The 24,405-nt window shown below is 44.0% G+C and overlaps 1 protein-coding gene across 5 annotated transcripts; it reads right to left on the reverse strand.

Annotated features, from left to right (window-relative positions):
- Positions 1–521: 521 nt before the first annotated feature.
- n4bp3 (NEDD4 binding protein 3) lies at positions 522–24,138 on the reverse strand. 5 transcript variants are annotated; one of them, XM_071506736.1, is made up of 11 exons: positions 23,560–24,138; positions 19,491–19,602; positions 6,112–6,392; positions 5,821–5,974; positions 4,884–5,096; positions 4,515–4,636; positions 4,179–4,374; positions 3,992–4,084; positions 3,647–3,898; positions 3,189–3,447; positions 522–2,504 (listed from the first exon to the last, which is right to left on the reverse strand). In XM_071506736.1, exons 3-11 carry the CDS (start codon positions 6,357–6,359, stop codon positions 2,080–2,082), a joined length of 1,962 nt encoding a protein of 653 aa, XP_071362837.1. In that variant the 5' UTR covers positions 6,360–6,392; positions 19,491–19,602; positions 23,560–24,138; the 3' UTR covers positions 522–2,079. The 5 variants fall into 5 exon arrangements, with proteins under 5 accessions (XP_071362837.1, XP_071362834.1, XP_071362839.1 ...); XM_071506733.1 differs by lacking the exon at positions 19,491–19,602 and having other exon boundaries at positions 23,560–24,136; XM_071506738.1 differs by lacking the exons at positions 19,491–19,602; positions 23,560–24,138 and adding an exon at positions 20,423–20,511.
- Between the last annotated feature and the right edge of the window lie 267 nt (positions 24,139–24,405).

Raw genomic sequence — 24,405 nt, forward strand, 5'->3', positions numbered from 1 at the left:
AAATCTCAATTCCTGCCAAGATATCCTTGGGTCTCTGCTCTGGTTTGTACATTTGATGGTTTCCATAGAGGTGCTTATTTTCTTGAGCAAACAGGGATCCTCCTATGTTTTTCATCTCAGCTGACCTTCCACCTCTCTGCTATCTGTACTGCAGGAGATGGTATGTAAATGCTGGCTGGGGTAGAGCAGGGAGGGCCCTAGAGAGGGGCAGAGATAAGGATCCAAGGATAAACCTCTAAAAGCCACATTAGTCCCAAAAGCCTCTGCTGTTCTGTTGTTCATTCTGTCATAAAGCTCCTGTCCTTGGGTTTTATTGGCACGCTCTGTGGGGATTTTACACCCCTACAGAGCAGGCAGGCGTCTGAGCCCTTGGGTGAATGCCATCAGTTACACTTGTAGCATTTTGACAAGTGATTTCTAACAGTTAAATTCAGGCTACAGGAGACAGAAAAGCCTATTATCAAGCATTATGCAGCCTTGATTTACACTAGAAATGCTACTGGGACAAGCACAGACCTAACTGCTCTTACACCACTTCATAGATGTTTATTAAGAACCAAAAACAAAACATATATATATATATTTATACTGTACAGTTTTGATTCCACTAAACAGATAAGAGTCACAGTATGTTGAAAGGTCAATTGATAGCTGGCTTTGAACGTTCATATATTTATAATAAACAACAGAAGAGAACAACTCCACCTATGTCATGCATTTGATGTTATTGGCTGGGTATGTGCAACAAATCGCACCAATAAGCAGGGCAGTCATACTCATCATTTGCATCTATTGATTGTTTTCATCCCAATCAAAAGATATGAGAGTGTGCCCATTTAAGACAACAGTGTGCTTGGAGTACAACGACAGAAGGCCAATCAAATGAAAAATTACATTTATGTACAAATTATATTGGTATCCAGGAAACTGAATGAAAAAAAAAGTCCAACATTTCCAGTTTCTTCAGCAGGGCAAACAGTTTTCATGATGGCAAAGAATTAGCCTTAGTACCTTGGCACCAGGTAGCTTTAATCCGCGATACTTAACTCAGAGATGCAGCTTTCATCCCAGAGCCCAGGTGAACCCTGAATCCACAGAACCGTCTGCACACGCAGGTGCTGAGATGTTACCGGGCCATATCAAATCCCTTTGAATCCTTTGTTTACTGTCAAGGCTATACAGCAGTCCAAACCAAAAAGCAACTACCAAATGAACACAAAACAGCCACAGTCAGCATATCAATTTGTTCATTTACAGATTTATAATTGGATAGAAGTCTGAGGATGGACAGTCTGGGTGCTTGGTTGGGGTTTCGCTGTATTTTAAACAAAACTGTCACGACTCCTCTGCTGAGGACAGATGAGGCACAGACACAGTACTTCTGTGCAGCTACGCTCAGCGTCCTGTGTTTCTGTAGAGCTCATGGGTCCAGTCTCTGCAGGATAAGGGCAGTAAACAATCAACGTGGGTGCATGGGCAGAGAATGGCAGCAGCTATGGAAGGCCATTTTGACCGAGAAAAGAATAAATAAAATAAAAGTTACGCATGACAAAAACTAAAATACTCAAAGACAAAATTAGACTTACTGTGTCAAAATAATGAGATGATTAGTCTTTTTCATTTAATTTGACTTGTGTTTGATTAATGTCAAACATTTAACTCTTACTCAGACTTAAGACTTAGTATTACCTCATTATTTTTACTTGTCTCATAATTTTGACACATGGTCAAATTTTAGAATTATTATGTCATAATTTTGACTCATCAAGTCCAAAATTAGATTTTGCATGTTATACTTATGTTAAAACATTTGATTCATAATCCCATAATTTTGATTTAGTAAATCAGAATATTATTTACCTCATTTAATTTTGACTTGGTATCTCAGTATCACTAGGTCAATTTTTCAATAAGAATTCAAAACTAGTCAAAACTTGTACATATCTCACAATTCTGACTTACTATCTTATAATTTCGACTTAGTGAGTCTATTTTTTTCTTTTCCTGGCAGACATGGTCGTCCATAGCTGCCATACTTCAGGGAGAAAACAGTTTGCGTTGCAAACAAGTCTGTCACATTCAAATTTCAGATGATTCAATCCTCTCTATCCATGGCAAACTAGAGGAAGGTCTGTCCTCTTGTTTCTCCCCCACCCTCTCACTCCTCAGCTCTGGCACTTCTCTTTCCAGTGTCCCATTTCTGCTCCCTCCTCCTCCTCCTCCTGCTCCTGCTCCTCCTGCTCCTCCACCACCACCACCACCTCCGCCAGCTCCTCGCTCCCTGCCTGCCCTCAGCTGATGCAGTTCCCTCTCCAGCACTTCATTGCGGTGGTACATCTCTAAGTAGCTGGCCTGCAGCTCCTTCTGGTAGCGGATGACCTTGTCCTTTTCTGTCTGCCATGTGTGCCTCTCTTCCTCAAAAGCCGTGGCCTGGGCCTCGCTCTGGCGTCGCTCCAACAGGAGCTCTGCGCGCAGACGTTCCTCTGTAGGGCCCCCGCACCCTCCTGTAACGCAGAGGTTCACATAGCTTCAACTACAGTCCAGCAGTGCCGTAGGGAAAATATAATGAAAGACTTTGGCTGCTTCTAAAACACACACAGACAGACAGACAGAGAGAGAGAGAGAGAGAGAGAGAGAGAGAGAGAGAGAGAGAGAGAGAGAGAGAGAGAGAGAGAGAACTCTGCCCCTGACCTGGTTACTCAAATAACCTGATTTTGAGTCCAAGCATGTCAGCATCCTAACTCAAAAAAACCCAGACAAGCTCCTGCTGTGCTGATAAGAAACCCAGTTAATATCCCTCACTTAGTTTAATATTAAACAGACATCTGTGGCATATAAATATCTTGCTTCTTTCAATTTTTTTCCCCCCATTTCCACGCATGTCACCTTGGCTTGTGCAGGCTAAAGTAAGTTTGAATACTTTTTATGACTCTGCAACAAGATTTCCAAGAACTCTTATTTCTCTGTGATTTACTGTTGATCAGTTGGATCAGGTTAGCTTCATGTAAAGTCCTTTGAGACTTGTTTTTGGTGCCGTGTCAACAAACCTCAACTCTCATCTGTGCTTGGGGCAACTCAGCATGACTAAATTGAGGTGTGCACCTTTAAACCATCGAAGCACGCAATTCAAACTCTGTCAGCAACAGATTTGCAGACACAAGGAGGAGGAGACAGACACATAAAACTACCTGTTGCCCCAGCAGATGTCCTCTCTTCAGCTCCTTTTCCATCTTCATGTGCATTCTGAGAGGGACATCTGCGACGCTGTGTTCCCTGCAGGACGAGCTTTAGTGCATCTATCTGGCCCTCTTTGTTGCGTAGCTCCGTGCGGGTCTCCCTGAGCTGCGTCTTGAGCTGGAAGAGCTCACTCAGCTTCTGGGTCACCTCTGCCTGGGAGTCCCTCAGCTGCTGCTTGAGCAAGGAAATCTCCCCTGACTTTTGGCAAACCTGAGAGATAGAGTAATGGGAAAAGGAGAGATAAGGCAGGAGAAACATAAATTTTTACTGACTTTAGACCTTGTTGTGATCATTTTAACAGAGCAAACAAGGAAGGAATTCAGTTATCTTGTCTGTTCCCTGTAAGTACTTCTGTAAAGTGCGTCCCCCTGCCATAAACTGTCCCTCCCTTGTTATCCCGTGGCCTTACCTCCCACTGCGTCTCCTCCAGGGTCAGACTGGTTCGTTTTGCTACGGCTCCAGCCTCTTGGCTCCTTTCCCTTTTCAGACTGTCGAGCTCCTCTTGCAGTCGGCTCTTTTCCTGCTGGGCCTTGAACAGCTGCAACTGCAGGCTGCGCTGGGAACGCTGGGCATGCTGGGAAACCTGACGCAGCTTGGCGGCATACAGGCGCTTCAGCTCTTCCACCTCCTTCTCCCAGAGACGCTGTTTCCCTTCAAACACCTGCATGAGGCCAGCAGATGGTGGTTGGACTTCAAAAGGGAGGTATATGGGAGTATAGATTGATGGTGAAGAATAGACTAATTCGAGATTCACCTGAGCGATGGCGCCCTCGCTCTCATCCAGGTTTCTTTTCATCTGTTTCAGCTCATGTTCCTTCTCCACCAGGCGCTCCTCCAGGTCCCGCACCTGGAAAGGACACCAGGATGAATGACTTAGCAATCTGTAAATCAAACTGACCTGCTCATCCTCCCACCTATCCATCCATCTGTGCAGTACTCACCACTTCCTCCACAGACAGAGAGAGTGTCCATTCATACGGGGGTGGAGCCTCCCCTGCATATGGAGCCAGACGGCTCAGGGTGGCCATGCTCCGACACGCCATTTCCCCTATAGCCACACCCTCTGACCCTACAGCCTTCGGGCCCACAGAAGTACGGTCCAAGGAGCCGATGGTGTTGATGTGGCCCATAGATGCACTAGAAAAAGAACCAAGAACACCATTAAAATCTCTTTTATTATCACCTCCCACACAGTCATTAAGTTAAAAAAAAAATCAATGATAGCAACATCCCATTTGAATATAAAGTAGAACTAAGACATTAATGCTGCAGCAGACCTGATGTGAGCCAGGTGTGGGCGGAAGGGAGGCCGGTACGGCGGCAGGCTGCTCATGGAGTTATGGCCAGAATCTGACAGGTTATCATCCTCCTGGCTCATCCCACGCACCGAGGAGAGGGCCTACATGGTCATATTCATGCAGTTATTCATTACTTTACCATTAATAGATTGAGAAAAGATTAAATTTTGAGACAGATAATGGCTGAATAAAATTAAGAATCGTGAGCAGTTAATTGTTTTGCTTTTGTAATCAAACTTTCCACCAAGTTTAACTTACATCTAAAATACCTGTGGTAATAACTGGGCATGGGCATTGATTCATGGGAACTGGATCAAGGCCTAAAGTTATGATCATGTGTTTAGATACCTTGTTACCACTGGATGTCGGTCCTCCATGACGGGAGGGTGAGGAAGAGGAAGAGGAGGTGGAGACAGCTTTAGGGACATGGGCGTAAGCTCTTCGCAACCCGTTGGAAAGGCCATGGTCCACATCCTCTGACTTGGAAGACGGGTAGAGGTTTTGCATGGAGCTGAAGTTTTTGGGGGTGACAGGCTTGAAGGCTGATGATCTAAAACGAGCCTAGAGAAGGAAACGCAGAACAGCAGACAGTGGTGGAGAAGGGGCGAGAAAGACCTTACTCACAGCAAAGGAGGCTGAGCTATGTAACATAAATCACAATGCTTCTATTAAATCAATACTGTTCCACCCTCTATGTTCTCACATTGATCAATTCAACCAAAAAAAAAAAAAAATTTAAGATTTGATTGCAGCAATAAATTCAGCACACAGCAAGTGGCAGATTCTCAATCTGTGCTAGTGAGCTGGAAGAGATGTAAGGCTGATTTATGCAGGTGACATGCTATGGGGGTGTTGCATCGCACTGCCAGAGATGTGTAAATGTGATGCTGATCAATTTAACACAGCCCCAGCAGCAAGTCACCGGCTACACATCATTTATAAAAAGAACAACACAATGGGAAGTCATTCATCTGTGCCTGAATCAGTGAATGAGACTCTCCTGATTCTCCTGATACCTACTGCTTTGAAGGGACCTTTAAGGTACTTTCACTTCACGTACCTTTAAGATTTAATGCTTTGTAAGATTTTCACGATTCTTGAATTCTTGAAGTAATCTATAGCAACAGATTTTTGTTGACCATGTAATACACAGACTTGCTGAAAATAAAATAGAATAGCTTCCTACTAATCTGACGGTATAGTCCAATCCAAACGGTGCTTAACAAAATGATGTTTCTTCGATATTCTAACTTTCCTGAAATGACCTTTAAACTGAAATATTTACCTTTTCATATTTTCCCCCACTTGGCAGCGAGTTCTTTGTCAAATCTACTTCAGTGCCATCTTTATGGTAGACCTTGGCATATATGTTGTCCTCGTCACGGCCAGAGATAATATCCTTCTTGCCATCACTGCCTGGGTTTGCTGTAGGCTCTTTTCTGTTTGGGAGACACAGCAGGTTGCCTGAGGTCAAGTCCCATCACGCTTCATAGTACCTTGCAGACTTCTTTAACTTCAAAACTACATCATGTGAAATGTTCTACAAAAGCATCTGCCTCTCTGTAGCAGCACCCACCTGGTGATGTTGAGGTAGTTGAGTAGCTCTCTCTGGGTGAAGCCTTTCTTCAGGAGGCCGTTGGTCTGTTTGGGTCTCACCTGGGGGACTGCACGGCTGCCTTTAGTCGGAGACACATCTGGCCTCTCCACCAGACTGCCCACACTTCCCATGCCGCAGCGGGACGAGAGGGGTGGGGCTGGGAAAGGGTTACGGAAGTTTTTGTCAGGGCCACGGGTTAGAGGAAGGGTCTGCACTGAGGTTGCCATTGGTTACAGGGCTCTGTGGGGGCGTAAGGTGCTCTGTAGAAAAGAAGAAAAGTACAAAATGTGTTGAGTGCTCGCTGGAAGGTGATGTAGGTAGAGCTGCTTTTAGTAAATAATCAGCTGAGGACCAAGATGGCCGCGGTGTTGATGGCAACATATCATCATAGGCCCTGTGTTAAGATGTTACCTGCTTCTTTTTTAAGAACATCTGACATTTTAAATGCCAAGTATCACGTCATTCTACACTTTGTAGGGCTGTGTTCATTATTGACTACACTGGTGATGATTTTCTCTTTAATCGCTTAATTGTTTGTCTATGAAATGTCAGAAAATGGTTTAAAAAAATGTTAATTCTTTGGGGATCACTAAAATCAGTATACTTCAGTATCCTCTAGAAACCATGGGTGTATGTTTAAAATGTAATGGCAATGCACCCAGTAGTCTTTGAGATATTTCAGTGTGGACCATAAAGCCATTTGGCCCTTTACTACCCTGACTGGATGCTCCTGATCTCTGGAGGGACAGTGTGAGCTGACGTTTCATCAGCTGTGCTCCTCTGTACAGACAGCTGTCTCAGAGCGCAGTTACAATAACTCAGCTTCCCACAACATCACAGCACAGCACAAAATAGACACACACACACACACACACACACACACACACACACACACAGAAACTGACCCCCATGCAAACCCTGTGATAGAAGTGTAAATACCTTTACCAAGAGGACAAATCCCAAAGTTTGAAAATGTCTATTTCACGATGCGGTTGCTGCAGAATCAGTCTTGCTTCTGAGAATCTCATGTTCGTTTGTCCCGACAGCAAATCAAAAGACTAGAGGATCACATGAAACATGTGCTCTGTGAGGGTTATGTTGTTTTTCTGAGGTAGGGCAGCATATGTCATATTACAAGCCTGTTACATAACTGATCCAGCTAGGTTACTACAGCAGGGCTTCTTTAAAAAGGAAAAAAAGTACACAGTACACATTATGGATGATTTAATCAAGCGCTGCAAGTTTCCTGTCTCTCATGAAAATCATGTGTATCCAATGTACCAGTCACACAGTATGCCTTATGATGGCTGTTTGTGATATACTGCCTCAGTCACAGCAGACAACCTTATGTAGAGCAAAGTATCAACATTTTCCTTCAGCTTTGACAAAGCTAAATCAGTTGCCAAGTTACCCCAACACCTACTTAAGAGGCACGATTGTTTTGTCAACTCGAGTCCGAGCCTCTTCAGCTCCACACAGCAAATCATTCTCTCTACAACCTCCCCACCACCATCGTTTTTCAAATCACCCACATAACCCCTTCCCTTCCTTCCTTTCAGACAACCTCATTAAGGATCACTATTGATTTCACCCCCGTGACCCTCTCTCTTCCCGTGCATAAACACCCCCAGTAGCCGTAAAACATTCTCAAGACCATAAAACACAGAAGACTTCTGCAATCTTTCCAACTATAAATAGGACCTGAGGGAGGCAAATTCTGCTTTTGTTCTCAGCCAGCTTATGTGGCACCCATGGACCAGGTACAGTTTAAAGGGCCATAACCTCCAATTGGATTTGTATTAATTTCACTATATCATGAAAATAAACTTTAAGGCTTAAAGGTTGCTCGAGATAGGTAACTCATCACACAGAGCATTTCAATATCAAAGATGTGTTATTGCTGGCTGTCTTACATTTTCATGCATTCAAGGACAGAAGACATCCGATACAGGAGATACAGCTCTCAAGAACATTTCACTGTAAAGGTGTGAAGAAACTGAATGAATTAGACAGAATGCTGTTTGAGTGTCCTTAAATGCACCAACAAGACGAGTTTTCAAACCTGCTCCTCCTCGCACCTCCATAACTATGAAACAACATTATGGAAAAGTAAAGGACTGTGAAGAACTGTCACTGGAGAGGGTTGAGGAGCTACCTCAAGCAGGTTTCAGGTAATGAAGGTTTGGAAACTGTTAGCGATAAGATGTACACTGTGTGCATGATTTGAAGGGAGAAACATGCAAAAACCCAGTTGGTTGCTGAAGAATGCTTTGGCAGGTGCACGGCTGCACGGGGCATCAAACCTGGGCTCGTCCCAACGAATGACTGGGCCGACCTGCTGTCTGGCTGTCGGTACACACTCATGACACACACGCTATCTGAAAGCAGTTTCTCCCTCTCACTGTCACACACAAATGTGCCGTGTATGAGAACAGACACCCGCAGTGACACTGCGGCATCTCCTCTTGCTTCTAATACAATCCACATTTATCAAGTGCTTTGCTCTGCTGCCCTCGACAGTTATAACAATTATGCAAATGGTTAAAATAGGCAGAGAGAGCCGTGCAACGGCAACTCCAGCCCACTCCACTCAGGGCTCTCAGCCAGGCCGAGATCAAAGCAGCCCAAGCTGCTCATGTTTATATTCATGAGGTACTATTTCCCCCAATGTAAAACTTTCCACTAAAGCATTCAGCTCCTAATAAGCCACTATAATACAAGCTGAACTCAGGCTGAGGAAAGAAACTTAATAATCAATGATGATGAATAAAATCAAACATAATGTGACGCTCTTTGAACAAGTGTATCAGACCTGGTGCCGTCCAACCAGGAAGTGTTCCTGTCTTACCGTGTCCCGGGTCACAGTAAGACATGATGGATATGAGTCAGTGCGGGTCATGCTGAGTGTGTGTGTGTGTGTGTGTGTGTGTGTATGTGTCTGACATCATATGAATAAGTCATGAGTGTGCCAAACCCACTGGCCACTGGCCAGGGTCTGACACGGTGTTTTTACGTCCGGTATTTTACTCAGTTTGTGTCTTGTATCTGCCAAAGTCATGAGAGGTCAATCGATGCTTGACGGGAAGCTGGGGTTGGGGTGAGGGCGGGTGAGGCAGAGCAATTCCTTTTGGGGAGATAGGAGGGTAAAAATCCTTTTAGGCTGCAACCACAAATCTTGCAGGACTGAAGAAATCTTGCATCCAGTTGTTTTCCATAATTGCCTTCTAGTTTATGGGCCCCGAGTAAACCAGGAGACACAGAAAGATTTACAGCCCAGCCTAGACTAGCCAAGGGGCCCTGAAAAGCAACACACCTCCTTAAATCACACACACACACACGGATCAAAGCTGTGCTTCCTACCAGCCTTGAACAGTTACAGTCTAATTGAAATCTGCTCTGTTCCTGATTTATGCTTCTTTCAAAGCAGTGATGAGCTTTTTCAAAAGCTGCTAAGTTCGATCAAAAGACGAAGATGTTTGCTCGTCGAGCTGTGTATCAAAGTGATGCAGATGAAACTCAATCCTTCTTACACACCTGTACCTGCATCTGCTGGGTTATAAACACACTGTAGCTGGGTGTGTATCCATGTTTCTGGTGGTTATCGTGTGTAGGTTTAATGCAGTAAACTGGAACTGCAAGTGAAATTAGTAGATGAATGAAATCCTTTCGCAGTTTTATTGATTATATCTAGTCAGCACACACTGTCAGGCTGCTGAGTGGACCTGAGCATCAGTATAATTACTTTGTGGGAATGTGTAGTATATCTTGGGAAATGGTGATACTGAATCAGTGAATCCTGTCATTCCTAAACTGAAAAAATATAAATAAATATTTCTCTTTTTTTCTCTGTCTATGAGAAATATGCTTATGACATGAAGTAAAGTGTAATTTATTTAGTCACAATAAACCTGAAAAAAATCTAATGTGTGTCTTGCACCTTTCCCCTCTTCATTCATTCATATGTATCTCAGGTCATGAATTAAAATCATGTTATTTATCTTAAGTCCTGGTGAGCTACAGCAGTGCATACTAAAGAGGAGAGATGTGAACAGGCTGCTACGAGGTGTGAGTTTCCTCTTTAGGCTTTCAGTGAGCCTTCACACTGAGGGTTTGGCTCCAGTCTTCTCAGGATGATATCCTAACTCGTCCAGAAAACCATACAACTGCAACTTCACTACAATCACAGAGAAAACAAAACATGCAGTCTTCAAGAGGAGGGTTTCAAGGACGCTCTCTCCTAAAACATCATAATCAGGTCTCCTGTGGGGAAAACAAAGCTTTCAATGAAATGCCTGAGCGTGAAGAGAGGACATTTCAAACCCCCAGGGACACACAGGTCAGCGCTGGGACTGAGACCGAGGAGAGAAGGACAGGGAAGCCAAATTCCAAAGATGCTTTACACAACACAAGCTCAGGCTCGTCAGTTTGTGATGCAGAAAGTGCTCACTCCCACGGACATTCACTCACACTTTGTGTGTGTGTGTGTGTGTGTGTGTGTGTGCACAGGTCACTCAACACAGCCCCAGAATAAAGCACATGCATGGCTTGCAGCACCAGATCCTGTGTGCCCTCGCCCCGCGGCGTTCTCTCTTCCCCTGCTCCCTCATCAAAGTTTGTTTACGTTTGTGGGGTAACTTTGCAGGTTACATCTACAACTCCCACACAGCACACACTCTGTTACATTATATAAGCTCTATCAAAGCTGCGCTCACCAGTTTTCACAGCTGTTAGTTGTGTAAAGCACTACAGAGCGATTACCAAATCAGTCACTAGCCTTTCTTAATCTATTCTGCAGAGACCTGCAGTATTGTATTGAACTCGTGCTTACAGCATATCATGATGGTTTGTGAGGTACTGCACTGATCTCTGAGAACTGTGGGAAAAAGAAACCACAGCAATGACCTCTTCTCACTCAAATCAAAATAAAGAGGTAAACTCATCATCATCTACATTTTAAGACATAAAATCTACTCTCAGGACCATCGGTGCAAAGTTTAAAATAATAATGAGTGGGGATCTGTTTCTGCTGAAGAGAGCACAAAATGAAATTCACGTAAAGCCAAGAGTGACTGTTGTCTGATATGATCGTGTTTCAACGCTCTAATTTGTCAGCAGCAGCAGGGTGAGCGGTGCCGCAGGCCGACTGGGAGGGAAGCGTCCTACATGTGAAGCTAAGCAGCGCACCACTCTCTGACTGACTCTTACATGCTCGCGTGTAATGAGGGAGTGTGAGAGTGTCTCTGGCTGTGGGGCATGACAGCAGAGGAGCGCTCAGCAGCAGCCTCTAATTGTTAGCAGGTTATTCATTATGGATGGGAGACAATCAGGCAGACAGAGCTCGTTCCTCTCCACAGGCCCCGAGGCCACTCAGAGGAGCCGAGATGCTGAAAAGCGTGGTCATGAAAGGTTCCTTCTTCTTTGCATCTGAAGACAGTTTTGTGTGTCACATATCATACGTCTGTGAGATCTGACAAGGTACAAGCTACACACACACACACACACGGAAATATGGTCAGACGCCTCAGGATAAACTGCCCCGAGGCGATTCGCGTCTTCTGAATCAGAGCGCTGACAGAACTTCGAATAAAAGGTCGACTTTCTTTTCGCGACACTCAAGATGACGGCCGCTCTCTCTGTGAAACATGGCTCATAATTCACTGGCGGCTGGATGTGGTGTTGCTAAAGCTGAAGGCGCAGTGTTCAGTCTCACACTGTCTCCATTGATGACAAATACTCTGATCTTTACAGAGGTCAGAGGGCGTGTTTGGTCATAGCTGTAGATATAGGGAGCTATTGAGCACACAGACTGTTCAGAGCAGACACAGACGTTTCACTCTGCGAGTTCTGACAAGGGAGAATTGATGGGGCATATTTGGAAAGACCATGTGTCTCCATAGATGGTGATATTGAATTTTTCACATCACTAGATAGCACTAAATTTTAACATAACTCAGAGGTATCCTGTCCAGTAAATTTATAGGGAGCCTCTAGAAGACAAAGCCTTCCTTACAATATCCTGCCACGCATCTCAACCATCTCATTATCCTTTGACATTAGCTTAGTCTTTTAATGGATTTGAGCTCGCCACTTCTCTAAATGGCTCTCCGTGCTGCGTAGATAGATGACACTCCTAAACTCGCTCACTAAATGACATCAAGCTCTCATTAATAATTTCCACAGCAGCCTCCATAATTACTGACCCAGACGAGAAAACCTTGAAACTCAGGAAAAACTTAGCACAAGTTGGGAAAGAAAAACAAATGGCTACCTCAGAGGACCTGCAGTTACACCAGGTTTGACTTTTATGAGCACTACTTTATTAGTCTGTACAGTCCTGATCCTCACTGGCCGGCTTCGCCCTGGACTCACTCCACTAAATCAGCTGTCAAGACTTCCTCTGAGTCAGGCCAGCTGAGGTGGGCTTCCTCACTTTGCATCTGTTAGCCTATTGACGGCAGTGTGCACAGTGTTCCTCTGCCTTTACTGCTGACTTTACACTATTGTATTTCTGCACAGAATTCAATTACTGGCTCCGACTACAGTAGCCATGTCGGGGTTATCTGGGGTGACACGTTGCACTGGTGTTTCATGGAACCTCATTGATCTGGATCTGATTGTTGTTACATAAGGCTGCTTCAGCGTGAGAAGACGACACCCCAGGGAGTGTGTTCATGGGGCCAACTCTTACCTCAAAATGTATTATTAGTGTTATTTATGGGAACATTTATTCAACAGCAGCCCTGTACTCTTCCAACGGTACAGACTTTGTTTTGTTAAAGTATCAGAGTCCTCAATTTGTGGTGTGAAAAAGGCTTGATTGCATAATCCCTAACTTTGTTTAGATGAATGCATGTGCTGATCCCTCTGTGAGGTTACGAGTTCAGCCTTTGTGTGTGTGTGTGTGTGTGTGTTTGTGTGTGCGTGTATGTATGTATGTATGTATGTGTGTTTGTGTGTGTGTGAGAGATAAAGAGATTAGCACTAGCAGCATAAGGATAAGTACCTGACCTCAGTGTTGTTTTAAGTGACATCCACTTGCCCTTCACTCATCCCACACACACATACACACATACACAAACACACACGCCAATCACGCTGAGTGGTAAAGATAACATGCTAACCAAATACATCTAATAATAGTGGTAAATATGATAGGCAAAAGGCAAATTTCCTAAAATCAAAAAAATAAAAATGCTTTGTGTTCCTTCACTAAAATAGATTTCCGATGTATCAGATGTAACCAGGAACTACTGCATGTCTCATACTATCCATCTGTTCCACAATAGCATGAGTAATCTGAGGGAAAAAATCTTTGGCTACACACATGAAGTTCTGCTAAAAGACTGAGGATATGAAGCCAAAAAAAAATGCATTTTCACAGTTAATAAACCATGCAGGAGACATGGAGATAAAGAGCATAGTTCTTGTATTGCAGTGTAGTCTTATGAGACTATGAGGGGAAAATGTATGATGTGACTGTTATTTCACTCTAACATAACCCTGTGTGGCTGCTTTGCTGACCTTTTCAGATTTTCAAATACTATGTTACAGTTTTAATGTAACAAGAGAAAAAGGATTTTATCCTAGATAATGTTGGCTGGGACTGCTGACAAGCTCCTTACGTTCGATTTGACCCTTTTAAAAGGACCAAATCCTCCAGAAAAAGAGAAATACTGTCCGTTCTTGCACTCGTATGACAAACAATATGAATAAAAATATGGATTTCAGTATATTTTTAAGATGAATTACAGAACTTTCACAATGTTTAATCAAAATCTGATGAATATGTGTGAGCATCATACCTCCTGAACAAGTAGGGATGATGAATCTTTACACTGCAGGTGCAATTTTGACTAATCTCGGAAGCCTGGCACATTTTGACGCTGAGTTATTTATCCTTATTTTGATACATCTTGCCCTGATGAAGATTTTGGCACTATGTTCAGGTGATAATATATGAAGTACAGTGCCTCACGATGAGAAAGTTGTAATTAAAAACCAACATGTTTACTTGTTTTGAGAAGATTACAGGGATGATTTGATTATTCCTCCAGAGTTTTTCCGGATCGTCTATTTGCCTGATTCCATCAGCAGCGTCTGAGACATCACGCAGGAAGTCAACAACTGGAAAAACAGCATCATAATAAAATATTTCCTCACGTAACCTCGTTGGAATTTGTGAGGGAGCAAACAACAGAGTGACATGTTATTTATTTCAGCTAATTCTTAATCAAGTTCAAGTTCTCTGTTTGGTCTCTGTTCACCTTGTTAGCAAGCGGAGCACAGTACAGTGTTTGCCAAGTGCTGCTATCAGCAGAGCCGTGTTCACCACCGAGCACACGTTCAGAGAGAGGAATGTAAAGGGAGAGAGTGATGTGAGGAAACAAACTCACATTCCTTACATTTCTTACTGGATAATTATTAATGTGCCTTCGCATAACCCATAACAAACTGATATGGGTGATGTGGACGGCCCCTGTCCGCTACAGGCCCTCAAGAGTTGTGGCTCATTTCTGTGAAACAAAGTGACAGTGTCTATTATCCAGAGTTGGTTCCCATGAGAAGTATGTTGGTAATATCAGACATTTAATGACTGATGATTTTACCGCATAATCAGAGTGGGAGAGCCACACAGTGTTAAATGGAGCTGATAAAGACAAAAGCATGAGAGAGTGAGCGTCTTATTAAATTGATTACAGTGAAAGTAGAGAGGGAGGGGGGACAGGGGGGTGTGAGCAGGGACTCTCTTTCTCTTTTCTCTCTGTGGCTTCTTTGTTTCCTGGAGCGGTTCATGTCAGCGTCACTGTTCTGTGATTACAGTGATAGAAATCGAGTGGTTCCCACACTGACCCGCACCTGAACCGTTTCTATACAACAGCTGCAGTGAACGTGCGTGTTCGACCCTCACACTCAGCATGAACACAAGCAGGAAAACGTGTGGACCGCAGCTGAAAACTGATCAGGACTCACAGGACTGATGCATATCATGGCTGCTTTAAATGTTAATGCTTTCCAGTTTGCATTGATAGATAAAAAGCTAATAAGATCTCAGCAAAACCTTTTTGATCATCTGCGCTGTAACATCAGAGGAAGAGCGGAGCAGCCGGCGTGTCAGGCAGTAAACACTGATGCTGACGCACGCTGATGCCGAGTCCAACCATCAGCACTTTTTCCTCCTGTGGAGTTTCTCTGTAAATAAAGTGAGTGTTTCTTGTGAGTGCTGAGAAGCAGCACGGTGGGAATTACTGAAAAATCATCTTGTTCAGCCAATGAGGGTCACAACTTTGCTGTACAGAGTTTACAGTGGCAACAAAGCAACAAAAAACAACAATGAAACACCAACATGAACAGAATTCCACCTTGTGCGTTACTGACACTTTGCCTCTGGCGGCACAGAGAAACTGCAGACTGTAAATTCTCAAAAACCAATTGGTAACAGTACAAGAACAAAGTCAGCAGTCCAATGAAATCTTGTTACTCAGCTTGGGCATAACAGAAAACCATGAACAGTCCTCAAGGGGAATTCCTGGGACACAAGCAGACCATCAGACCAGCAATCATTAGAAAAAAAAACACCAGAAAAACAACACATGTAATGGAAAGACGGTTTATTAAAGCCAAGGTGCACCGCTCAGTGGAGCAGATAAGCCTATATACATTGTTATTTAAGCACTAGATGGCTCCATTTTGGGACTTAATAATTAACAGCTAATTAGCATATTTGTTCTGTGCTGGAGGTGAATGGGGAGGCTGAGGCTGCTGCTCAGTGTGACGTCATTCACCCAGGAGAAAAGATTTGCTTTAAAAGTTTGCTAATTTCAATTCAGCTCCACTGCAAACAAGCTTGCCTGGAGGGCTGAGTAATTAACAATCAGGCTGCTTTCCCCTTCTCTCTGCGGCTTAAGCCGCCTTACATCACAGTATGACTTCTGACCATGTTGAGCCTGCTGGCGTGTAAATAAGTCAAACTTTCCCAGCAGCAATCTCAGGAAAGTATAAAAATATACACACTGGTTTGGCAAGTTCTTCCTTTGATCTGAAGCCCAGTACCACACAGTGGGCTGTGGAGTTTAGGTACTTTCAGTATTCTAAGACTGACGTTTCCAAGGAAATTAAAACCCAAATTACTTGATAGCATGAGGTCGACAGAGATACAAAGACAACTCTTCACATAATCAAAGGATACGTTTAAATACGATGGCAAGGAGGGAAAAAAATGACTTGTTTACCTGTCGGTTTGCCCACCTGAAACTTCACTTCTCTGCTCCTGATCCCATGCTCAGTCTATTTCTCCCTCCTTCTTTCTCATGCTCGCGCTACTGATTATCATGCCGCATGACTTCCTGTTTCTCAGTCTGTGATGGCAGTAGGGAGGTGTGTGGATGGGAGGGAGCTGCCTGATCTTAACAACTGACCTGGTCCCGGTGGCCACGACAGGATAACTTTGCACTGATCTAAATAGAAGACTAAGCTGATCTTAAGCTGTGCGTGAGTTTCAACAGAGACAGACAGATTTACTGTTTTGTGTTCTAAGGGAAACTGGAAGAAATCACTACGTAATCCTCTATAGTCAGTCTCAACTCTCCAGAGAGCGCCTGGTACTTTCCTGTTCACCCTACACCCTCTTCTTCCCCTCCTCGCCTACTCATCTTTTTGTGCACTCTGAGCCCTGTCAGGGACCAGTGTGGTTGGACTTGTTCTCCCAGTTCCAGAAACAAAAGACCCACATATGAACCAGCTTTGTGGCGGTCAATCCAGACCTTGCACTGACACACAAGAGCCAGGTTCACTGGACAAATACCAACAGTTCAATGTGTCTTGTTTGCTCGTGGATAATAAGACAATAATGAGGGATCAGACTCGGGTTAAAAGGCAGGCAGCAGGAACGCAGAGAAAAAAGGATGAGGGGTGGAAAAATAAAGATGAGGAAGAGGTGGAAAATGAGAACATGTGGGGGTTGTCTCAGCATGGACCGTCTGGACAATAGTCTGAGTGTAAGTCTCCCCTCCTGAGGTTACTGGACGGGCTCTGCATCGTATCAAGTTACATAACTCAAACTGGAGACACTCGCATCTGAGGAGAGAGAAAAGAGAGGACATTGTTCTCTGCTCCTTAACCAGAAGAGAGCGACTCCTTTCGTCTGTCCTCAGCATGTGACGCAGGCTGTGAAGCTGAGGGGAGTGAAGGAAGTATCTGGACTCCTCAAAGCTGGTACCAATAGGTGGGCACACAAGAATCCCGGCTAATAAAGCACCTTGCCAACCAGAGATGCACTATGTCGAGATTGGCAAGCTATGAAAGACATTCCAGAGCAAGAATGTGAAGTTTTATGGTGCCCTTTGGCGTGCCGAGTGCAATTTGAAGAAAATCAGCTAAAAAATGAAAAGAGGGGATAACCCCATCAAAGCTAGGCAGCCCAGTGTAACACTTGAGCAGGTGCTGCTGTACCCCTGTCATTACCTCTGGGCCCCACAGGCATATCTAGTCTCAGATTCCACGGATTCTCAGTTGTAGGTTTCCAGCAGACAGAGCAGCTCCAACAAGGAAGCTCTGGTAACCTGGAGGGGCGGTGATGGTGGCGCAATTGTGTGTGAATGGATGGGAAAATGACGACTGGAAGGAGGAGGGAGAGGACAAATAGAGAAGAGGTTGTCTGGAGATCCATAGATGGAGATATGGGGCAGAAACAACAGGGAGGGGCGAGTTGGGGCACGCTTACAGATACTGTACCTGTCTGACCAGTCAACTAGACGAGACGACAGCCAGGGCCAGACTCATTTCCTCTGGCTAAGCTCTTCTGGACAATAACATAACAGGAAGTAGCTATGGGAGGCATGCTGGCCGTCTGGTGCTTGAGAAATAATGTTATCCTGGGTCAGACACCCGCCTGAGCTCGGTGCATCTGTCAGGTTGGAGTTAGTTCTTATAGAAAACATGACATGACATTTTGAAATTCAGTCAGTGAGGATTTAGACCACCAGGACCATCTTAGAGACAGATTTAACTTAGAAACAAAAATGATTAATTAGAGAAGAGATCAAGGAATAGAGCTTTACCTTTTTATTAATTTTTTGGCCGAGAGTTAGATGAGAGCTTCAGTGCCATAAAACTTGAACCAGCGTGCAGCTAGCTTGAAACAGAGGGAAACAGCTAGCCTTAATCCAAAATCCACCTACCAACTCTAAAACTCTTTAATTAATATGTTACATCATTTGATTGATTGATTCAAACCAAAGCCAACATGTAAAAACAATAGTTTTTTGTCTGTCTTTATTTGTGGACAGGCTAGCTGTTTCCCACTGTTTCCAGTCTCTGTGCTAAGCTAAGCTAACCACATGCTGGCTCTTACTTCAGATTTATTTCTCTTAAAACAATCGCTTCAAAAAAAGAAACAACATAAAAGATGAGATGTACAGATCCAGTGAGTCTTAACCATTGTTCCACTTTTCTACCTGTGCGACCAAAGTGAGACAGGAGCAGGTCACAGTATCTGACTGCAACCTTTAAAACCACCGTATTGATTTTATGTAAAAGCACAGGATGTGACAGCAAACTGAAGTGCTGTCAGAGAGAACAGAGCGACCACTACTTGTACACGCAGATATAAATAAACAACAATGCCCACTCGCAGAGGAGGGCTTCGACTCGTGGCCTTTTGTTCTGCTGCGCTATAACACTTCAGACTAAATAAAAGAGACAAGGCCCGAGTACTTCGCACACACACAGTTCATCCCAACAAGCACAAGCACATAACGCAACACAACACACAGGGTAACCACTGCTGCTGATATCTATAGAAGGCAGATGATTGTGGGAGCTCCTCACGGGGGAGATAAGCCCGATCAATAACAAAAACACAAGGAAACAATAAGTCTGAGCTGAAGTGAACACACCACGTCTGACTCACAGGGAAGAAAGGCTACATTCGTTAACAAGACAATAGTCCCAGGATGAGATTCTGCCAGGGTTAGCGGCAGAGATCGGCTATTTCCGTCTGCCCTCAGAGTTGGTGACATTTAGAGACAAAGGCCCCCATATGGGGTCTGTTCAGCCTCCTACACTCTCAGACCTCTCCCCTCTGAAGGTCAGGGAGGTCCCGCCTGTCTCATGAGGCTAAAACCATTGTCCAGGAGTCAGGTGGCAGGTCAACCAAGCATGCAACCAGTAAAAACCCAGGGAAAACTGAGCATAGTAGAATTGAATATTAAATATCCACCACATCTGGTTCATCTGGCAGCAAATGATATTTTGATTGATAGAAATAAGCCTGTGGGCCCAAAGCTAGCTCCTCGTTACGCCAAATCCACCCATGAACACTCACACTTAAACTGTGATATAGTATCAGTTACACAAGTTACCTTACTAAAGTCGTTCAAGAGTTGTTTCTGTTTTCTGAAAGATGATGTTTGCCAGGTTTCAGCTTCATCAAAGGTATTTCCTAACGTTGCAGGTGGAAAGAGCGCCGACCTCCTAGGATTAGACAAGATGACATTATAGTTTGCTGCCAAATATTTTGGAAGTCAAAACAAAATGCCTTGCAAGCTTAAATACCCGCACACTGCCATATTGTTGGCCTATAGTGTTGAGGGCATTCTAGTTTACACTTAGGTGAATCTGGTTTTCCTGCCTTAAGCTGCCTTATCTACTATCTGCTTGATGCCTTTTAACAACACCAACTGAGCTCATCCACACTAAGATTTGACTTGTATACATTTAAAAAAAACACCACAATATATCTAAATAGATTCGATATTGAATGCAGTGGATTATTCTTTAAAGCTGCATACGTTTTTTTAACCACTCTGGGGAACAGAACAATCACACAAACATCGACATTTTATCACCTCGTAAAGATGAGCAAAACAAACAGTTTCATATTTACACACCCAGCAAACACTGACCAATATTACAATTCACATGACCACCAGATGAAATGAAGTCTAGTATCTACTTTCATTCTAGCTCCGTTTTTGGTTTCCACCAACTCAGCTGCTAAATGCTGCACTATGTTCAACAGTTGTCACAAAATGTGTGTCTCTGTTGTCTGGTGCTGGGCTGGTAGCATACAGTGGGTTTATCAAAACTTTTTTTTTTTTTTTTTACTGCTGCCTGCTGCTGCTGGAAACAAGGTCGATGAGAACAATAAGACTCAACCAAAAACAGTAAAGTTCTGTTGCTAAAATGAAATCCTCTGCAGGTTTGTCCTGTCGCAATATACACAGTAATTTGATCCATAGTTACTACAAAAATACTGATTAGATAAATAAAGTCTGAATTTAATATTGCTTACCCAGGTCTCCCGGCTGCTACATTTTAGTTTTAACATATGAAGTTGTTGTTTTATTATGTCAACACACTTTCAATGATCAATCTTAAGCTATAAGGAAACACCTGTCACTTGGGGATAATGATTAACTTGGGCGTGTTCTCTGTTGTGGCACTTGGAAAAGAGCCCTGCAACTTGACCCAGCCGAATCTGTGTAAAATCAATCAATGTTTTACTGAGGCTAATTCAGTCGGAGCTGTTGTCAAACTCAGATTAGACCCTTAGGATAACCACGTTTGTGTGGACTGGTTAGTCAGTGGGCTTAAACAGGGGGCTTGATCAGCTGGTGCAGAATTACATAGGAAATATGTGTTTTGTTTACTTCCACAAACACTTCCTTTTGATTCTACTGACAGTAAAGTCGTGCAAACCATCACTATTTACTGTGATAGCTTTGAGCTGTGAAGGCTAAACAGCCTTATATCCAACAGTGGCAGAATCAAAGCAGGCAGCCCTGCACGCTTGGCCAGGTCCCACAGTGATTTTCCTAACCCGGCCAGACTTTAATCGCAGCGACAGACGGCCCACAGAGCGGATCAGGTCAGCCACCGGCAGAGGGATGACTGAGGAGTGAAAGCACAAAGTGTAAGAGCACGACACTTTCTCCTCAGAGTGATTAGGCATGGCCTTGTCTATAAAGAGTCTATGAGATGAGTGCAGACAGGAGAGAGAGAGAATAGGGTAATAGGATAAGCCCAAGATTAGGAGCAAACAGTGAGAAAATGGGGGAGAGAGGGGAAGAAAATGTGAGGAGAGCAAGAAACAGAGTTAAGGAGGGGAGACAGACCAAACCCACTGAGTGGAAGAAGGGCTGATTAGTGTTTGATTAGCTGGCTGGCCTGAGGGGAAATCTCTGTCAACCAACTCAGTGCCATTACAACCGCGCTCTCCCCGCTGCACCATCTGCTACACTGTCGTATGCATGACTGACCCGCCATCCACTTACATGCTACAAAACAAGAAAAAGACTAACAGCACACTGCACTGTGGCTCAAAGTGGTGACAAGGATGTTGGATTTATTAGCCTCTGACAGGGCCAAAGATTTACATACATTCTGAGTATTCAAATCAGAACAAACACACTGGGAGTACAGAGGTGTAAAGTTCATTCAAACTCACTGTGCTTCATGAGGAGGAGTTGGTTTCCTCTAATCTTTCCATTAGGCAACACTAAGCAAATGGTCAGCAGAATTAGTGTTTCATCAGCTGCCCATGCTTTAAGGAGACACACACACACACACACACACACACACACACACACACACATGCACAGGGGAGTGTCAGCCCCCTGGGAGCTCAAACAGCTGAAGGAAGAAGCAGCACATCAGCTGTCAGGCTGATTCTGCTGAGAGAAGAGCTGTGCTAATAGGTTCTCGTCAAAAACGTCTCCACAAGCTTTTAGGCAACAGACAGACTTTGCAATATTGACATCATGACACTTTTGACAGAATTCATTCAAATTGATATGCAACAATATTTTAAGGGTGATTATCTGTTTTGAGAAGATAAATCACATAATAGGCCTGAAACTCACAAATGACATAATTACTGAAAATATTAAATTATCACTCATGAATCTAAAATGTTAACAATGATAACACGTGGTCATCACAAGGAATCAAAGCTCAAAGTGATGTTTAAGGTGACAGTCGTAAAAAAAAAAAAAAAGATATTCACTTCACAATGTCACTAAACAGAGAACAGCGACTTTATATAGAAGAAGCTGTAGCTACTGCATTTAATATTTTTACTTGATCAATTATTAACTAATCAATCATCAGAAAAATTAGAGGTTTCTTTACTAATAAATGAGACAACACAAATAGATGTAAAACTGTTCCATCAAGGAAGGTACACAAGTGTGTCACTTTATTTTAATGCAGCCTTAAAGGGTCAGTTCACCCAAATCACAGAAACAACCACATCGTCATGGTATCCAGCCATGTCTGTAGTTTGTGTAAATGATCTAAATTAAATCACACTCATCTCCATCTTACAGGGCCGGGGGCAGAAGTTCCAGACACTAGTAACTCAAAACTTCGGCACAAAAAAACTATAGTTTGCATGTTTTTATTGCAAAGGGAAATGAGTCCTTATTGTGAAATCGGACCTCTCAGTCCCACCCCTCAGTCACCTCTGTGTCATAAAGAAGTAGGCTGGACGGGATGGAGAAATGCATTTTTGTGTGGTGACTTTCAACCCTAAACAATACTTAAGCTGTCTAAGTGATTGCCATGCACTGATCAGTCATACACACTCACACCAGCAGAGACAGCAGTAAATCATCCCACTATCACTGTCTTCGAATTCTCCTATAATCCGTTCCTAAATTACAGGAATGGTTACCATGCAGTCTCCAACAACATCTATTGTGTCTCTATTGTGAGACCGGCTCCTTCACTTGCGTCAGCGCGCACACCATAACCACCACACTCAAAAGGACTCTCCCCGCACCGAGTCCTCGGGTCAGAGGTCACCTGTGGCCTCTGGTCTCCACGACGACAGCCAGGCGGTCCCCAAAACTGAGCTGGAGCCCACCCCCCTTCAACTTCACCCTCCACCCACACACAAACACACACAGAAACAGCTTTTGTCCCCAAACTCCTGTGCATCAAAGGAGACCCTGGAGAGGGAGCTTCAACCCAAACATTTACAGCCGTGCAGGACAAACACTGTTCAGTGCTGCAGTGGAGGAGCAGGAGACCACCACTGCTGCAAACTGACAGGAGATAAATGGCAAAAACAAAAAACAAAAAAAAACAAAAAAAAAAACACTGTTCCTCCATCAGTCCTCTCTCCCTCTCACACACACACAGACTGGAAAACCTTTCAAAGTGTGAGGATTAGCCCCTGAGCTGAGCTATAAACTCTGTGTCTCTGGGTCACAGGCTTATACCTGCACAGCGCATCTTCAAGTTTATTTCACTCGGGTCTAGTCTGTAAAAAGTTTCCCACATGCCATCGTCACGGACCACAACACACTGTGCACGAATACTGACACATATTCCGGCTGCAGCGCTGCATGTGCAGGGGGGTGCAGAGGTTTTGGGGGGGGGGGGGGGGGGCTCATGATGAAAAGATTAGGAAAAACTGGAACTCACCATATTCAGCATGCAGGACATCTCTTGGTCAACACTGGTACGCCACTGCAGTTTGTCTGTGGCCGGTTATATAATGAAACAACCGGTGTTTACGTGGCTCCGCAGGATATTTTCCAGGAGTCGGTGCGGAGCAGCAGACGGAGCTGAGCCTGCTGGCGGCGTGGAGCAGACTGGGACTCTCCTCTTTTCCCTCCCGCAGATTTGAACAGCGGAGACAGCAGAGGGAGAGGAAGCATGAGGGGCAGGGAGACATGTGCCCGCTCCCCCGTCACCGGACTGACACACTTACCCTTGTAAAGCGGGGCAGCGCCACCTGGCGGCGGGGTGCGTGGGTGCGACACGCAGGCAAACATTCAGAGGCAGTGAGAAGAAGCGCTCGCCTCCTGTTCAACACCAAGATTGAATCGCTAACAGGCGCGAAGTGGGCGACTGCCACAAGGGCCCCAGATGGTCCCCCGGACACATGGATGTATTATAAGGATAAAACTTTCCTCTAGTTGGAGGGTGGTGAGATCTCAACCCTCCCGTCCGTGGTCGGTCCTTCACCCATGTGTCCAACAAGTCTATCAGTTGCAAAAAAAAAAACAAAAAAAAAAAACCCAACTTGCTTAAGCAGGACAAAATTGAATTATTCTCTTGAGTTTCTTTCTAATTATACCTTTGTCTATTCAACTCCAGTTCTACTCCGATTGTTTTTTTTTTTTTCAGTAAATGTCTTAGAAATTGCCTCATTGTGAACACACTCAGAAAAATGGCAAAATGACAGGACTTCTCATCAAAAGAAGATCTCTGCCATGGATGTATCATAAGCCTTAAATATAACCTAGTTTTTTATTCTGCTCACGT

This window comes from Trachinotus anak, unplaced genomic scaffold, assembly GCF_046630095.1.
Source record: "Trachinotus anak isolate AG129_WGS33_773 ecotype Australia unplaced genomic scaffold, CSIRO_AGI_Tana_v1 ptg000021l, whole genome shotgun sequence".
Classification (NCBI taxonomy): Eukaryota; Metazoa; Chordata; class Actinopteri; order Carangiformes; family Carangidae; genus Trachinotus; species Trachinotus anak.

Coding starts and splice junctions, on each gene's coding strand:
- n4bp3 (XM_071506736.1), bottom strand. CDS start 6,359: ATGGCAACCTCAGTGCAGACCCTTCCTCTAACCCGTGGCCCTGACAAA. Junction 4,375..4,514: donor CCACACCTGGCTCACATCAG/GTCTGCTGCAGC, acceptor TTCTTTTTCTAG/TGCATCTATGGGCCACATCA. Junction 3,899..3,991: donor GCGAGGGCGCCATCGCTCAG/GTGAATCTCGAA, acceptor GGCCTCATGCAG/GTGTTTGAAGGGAAACAGCG.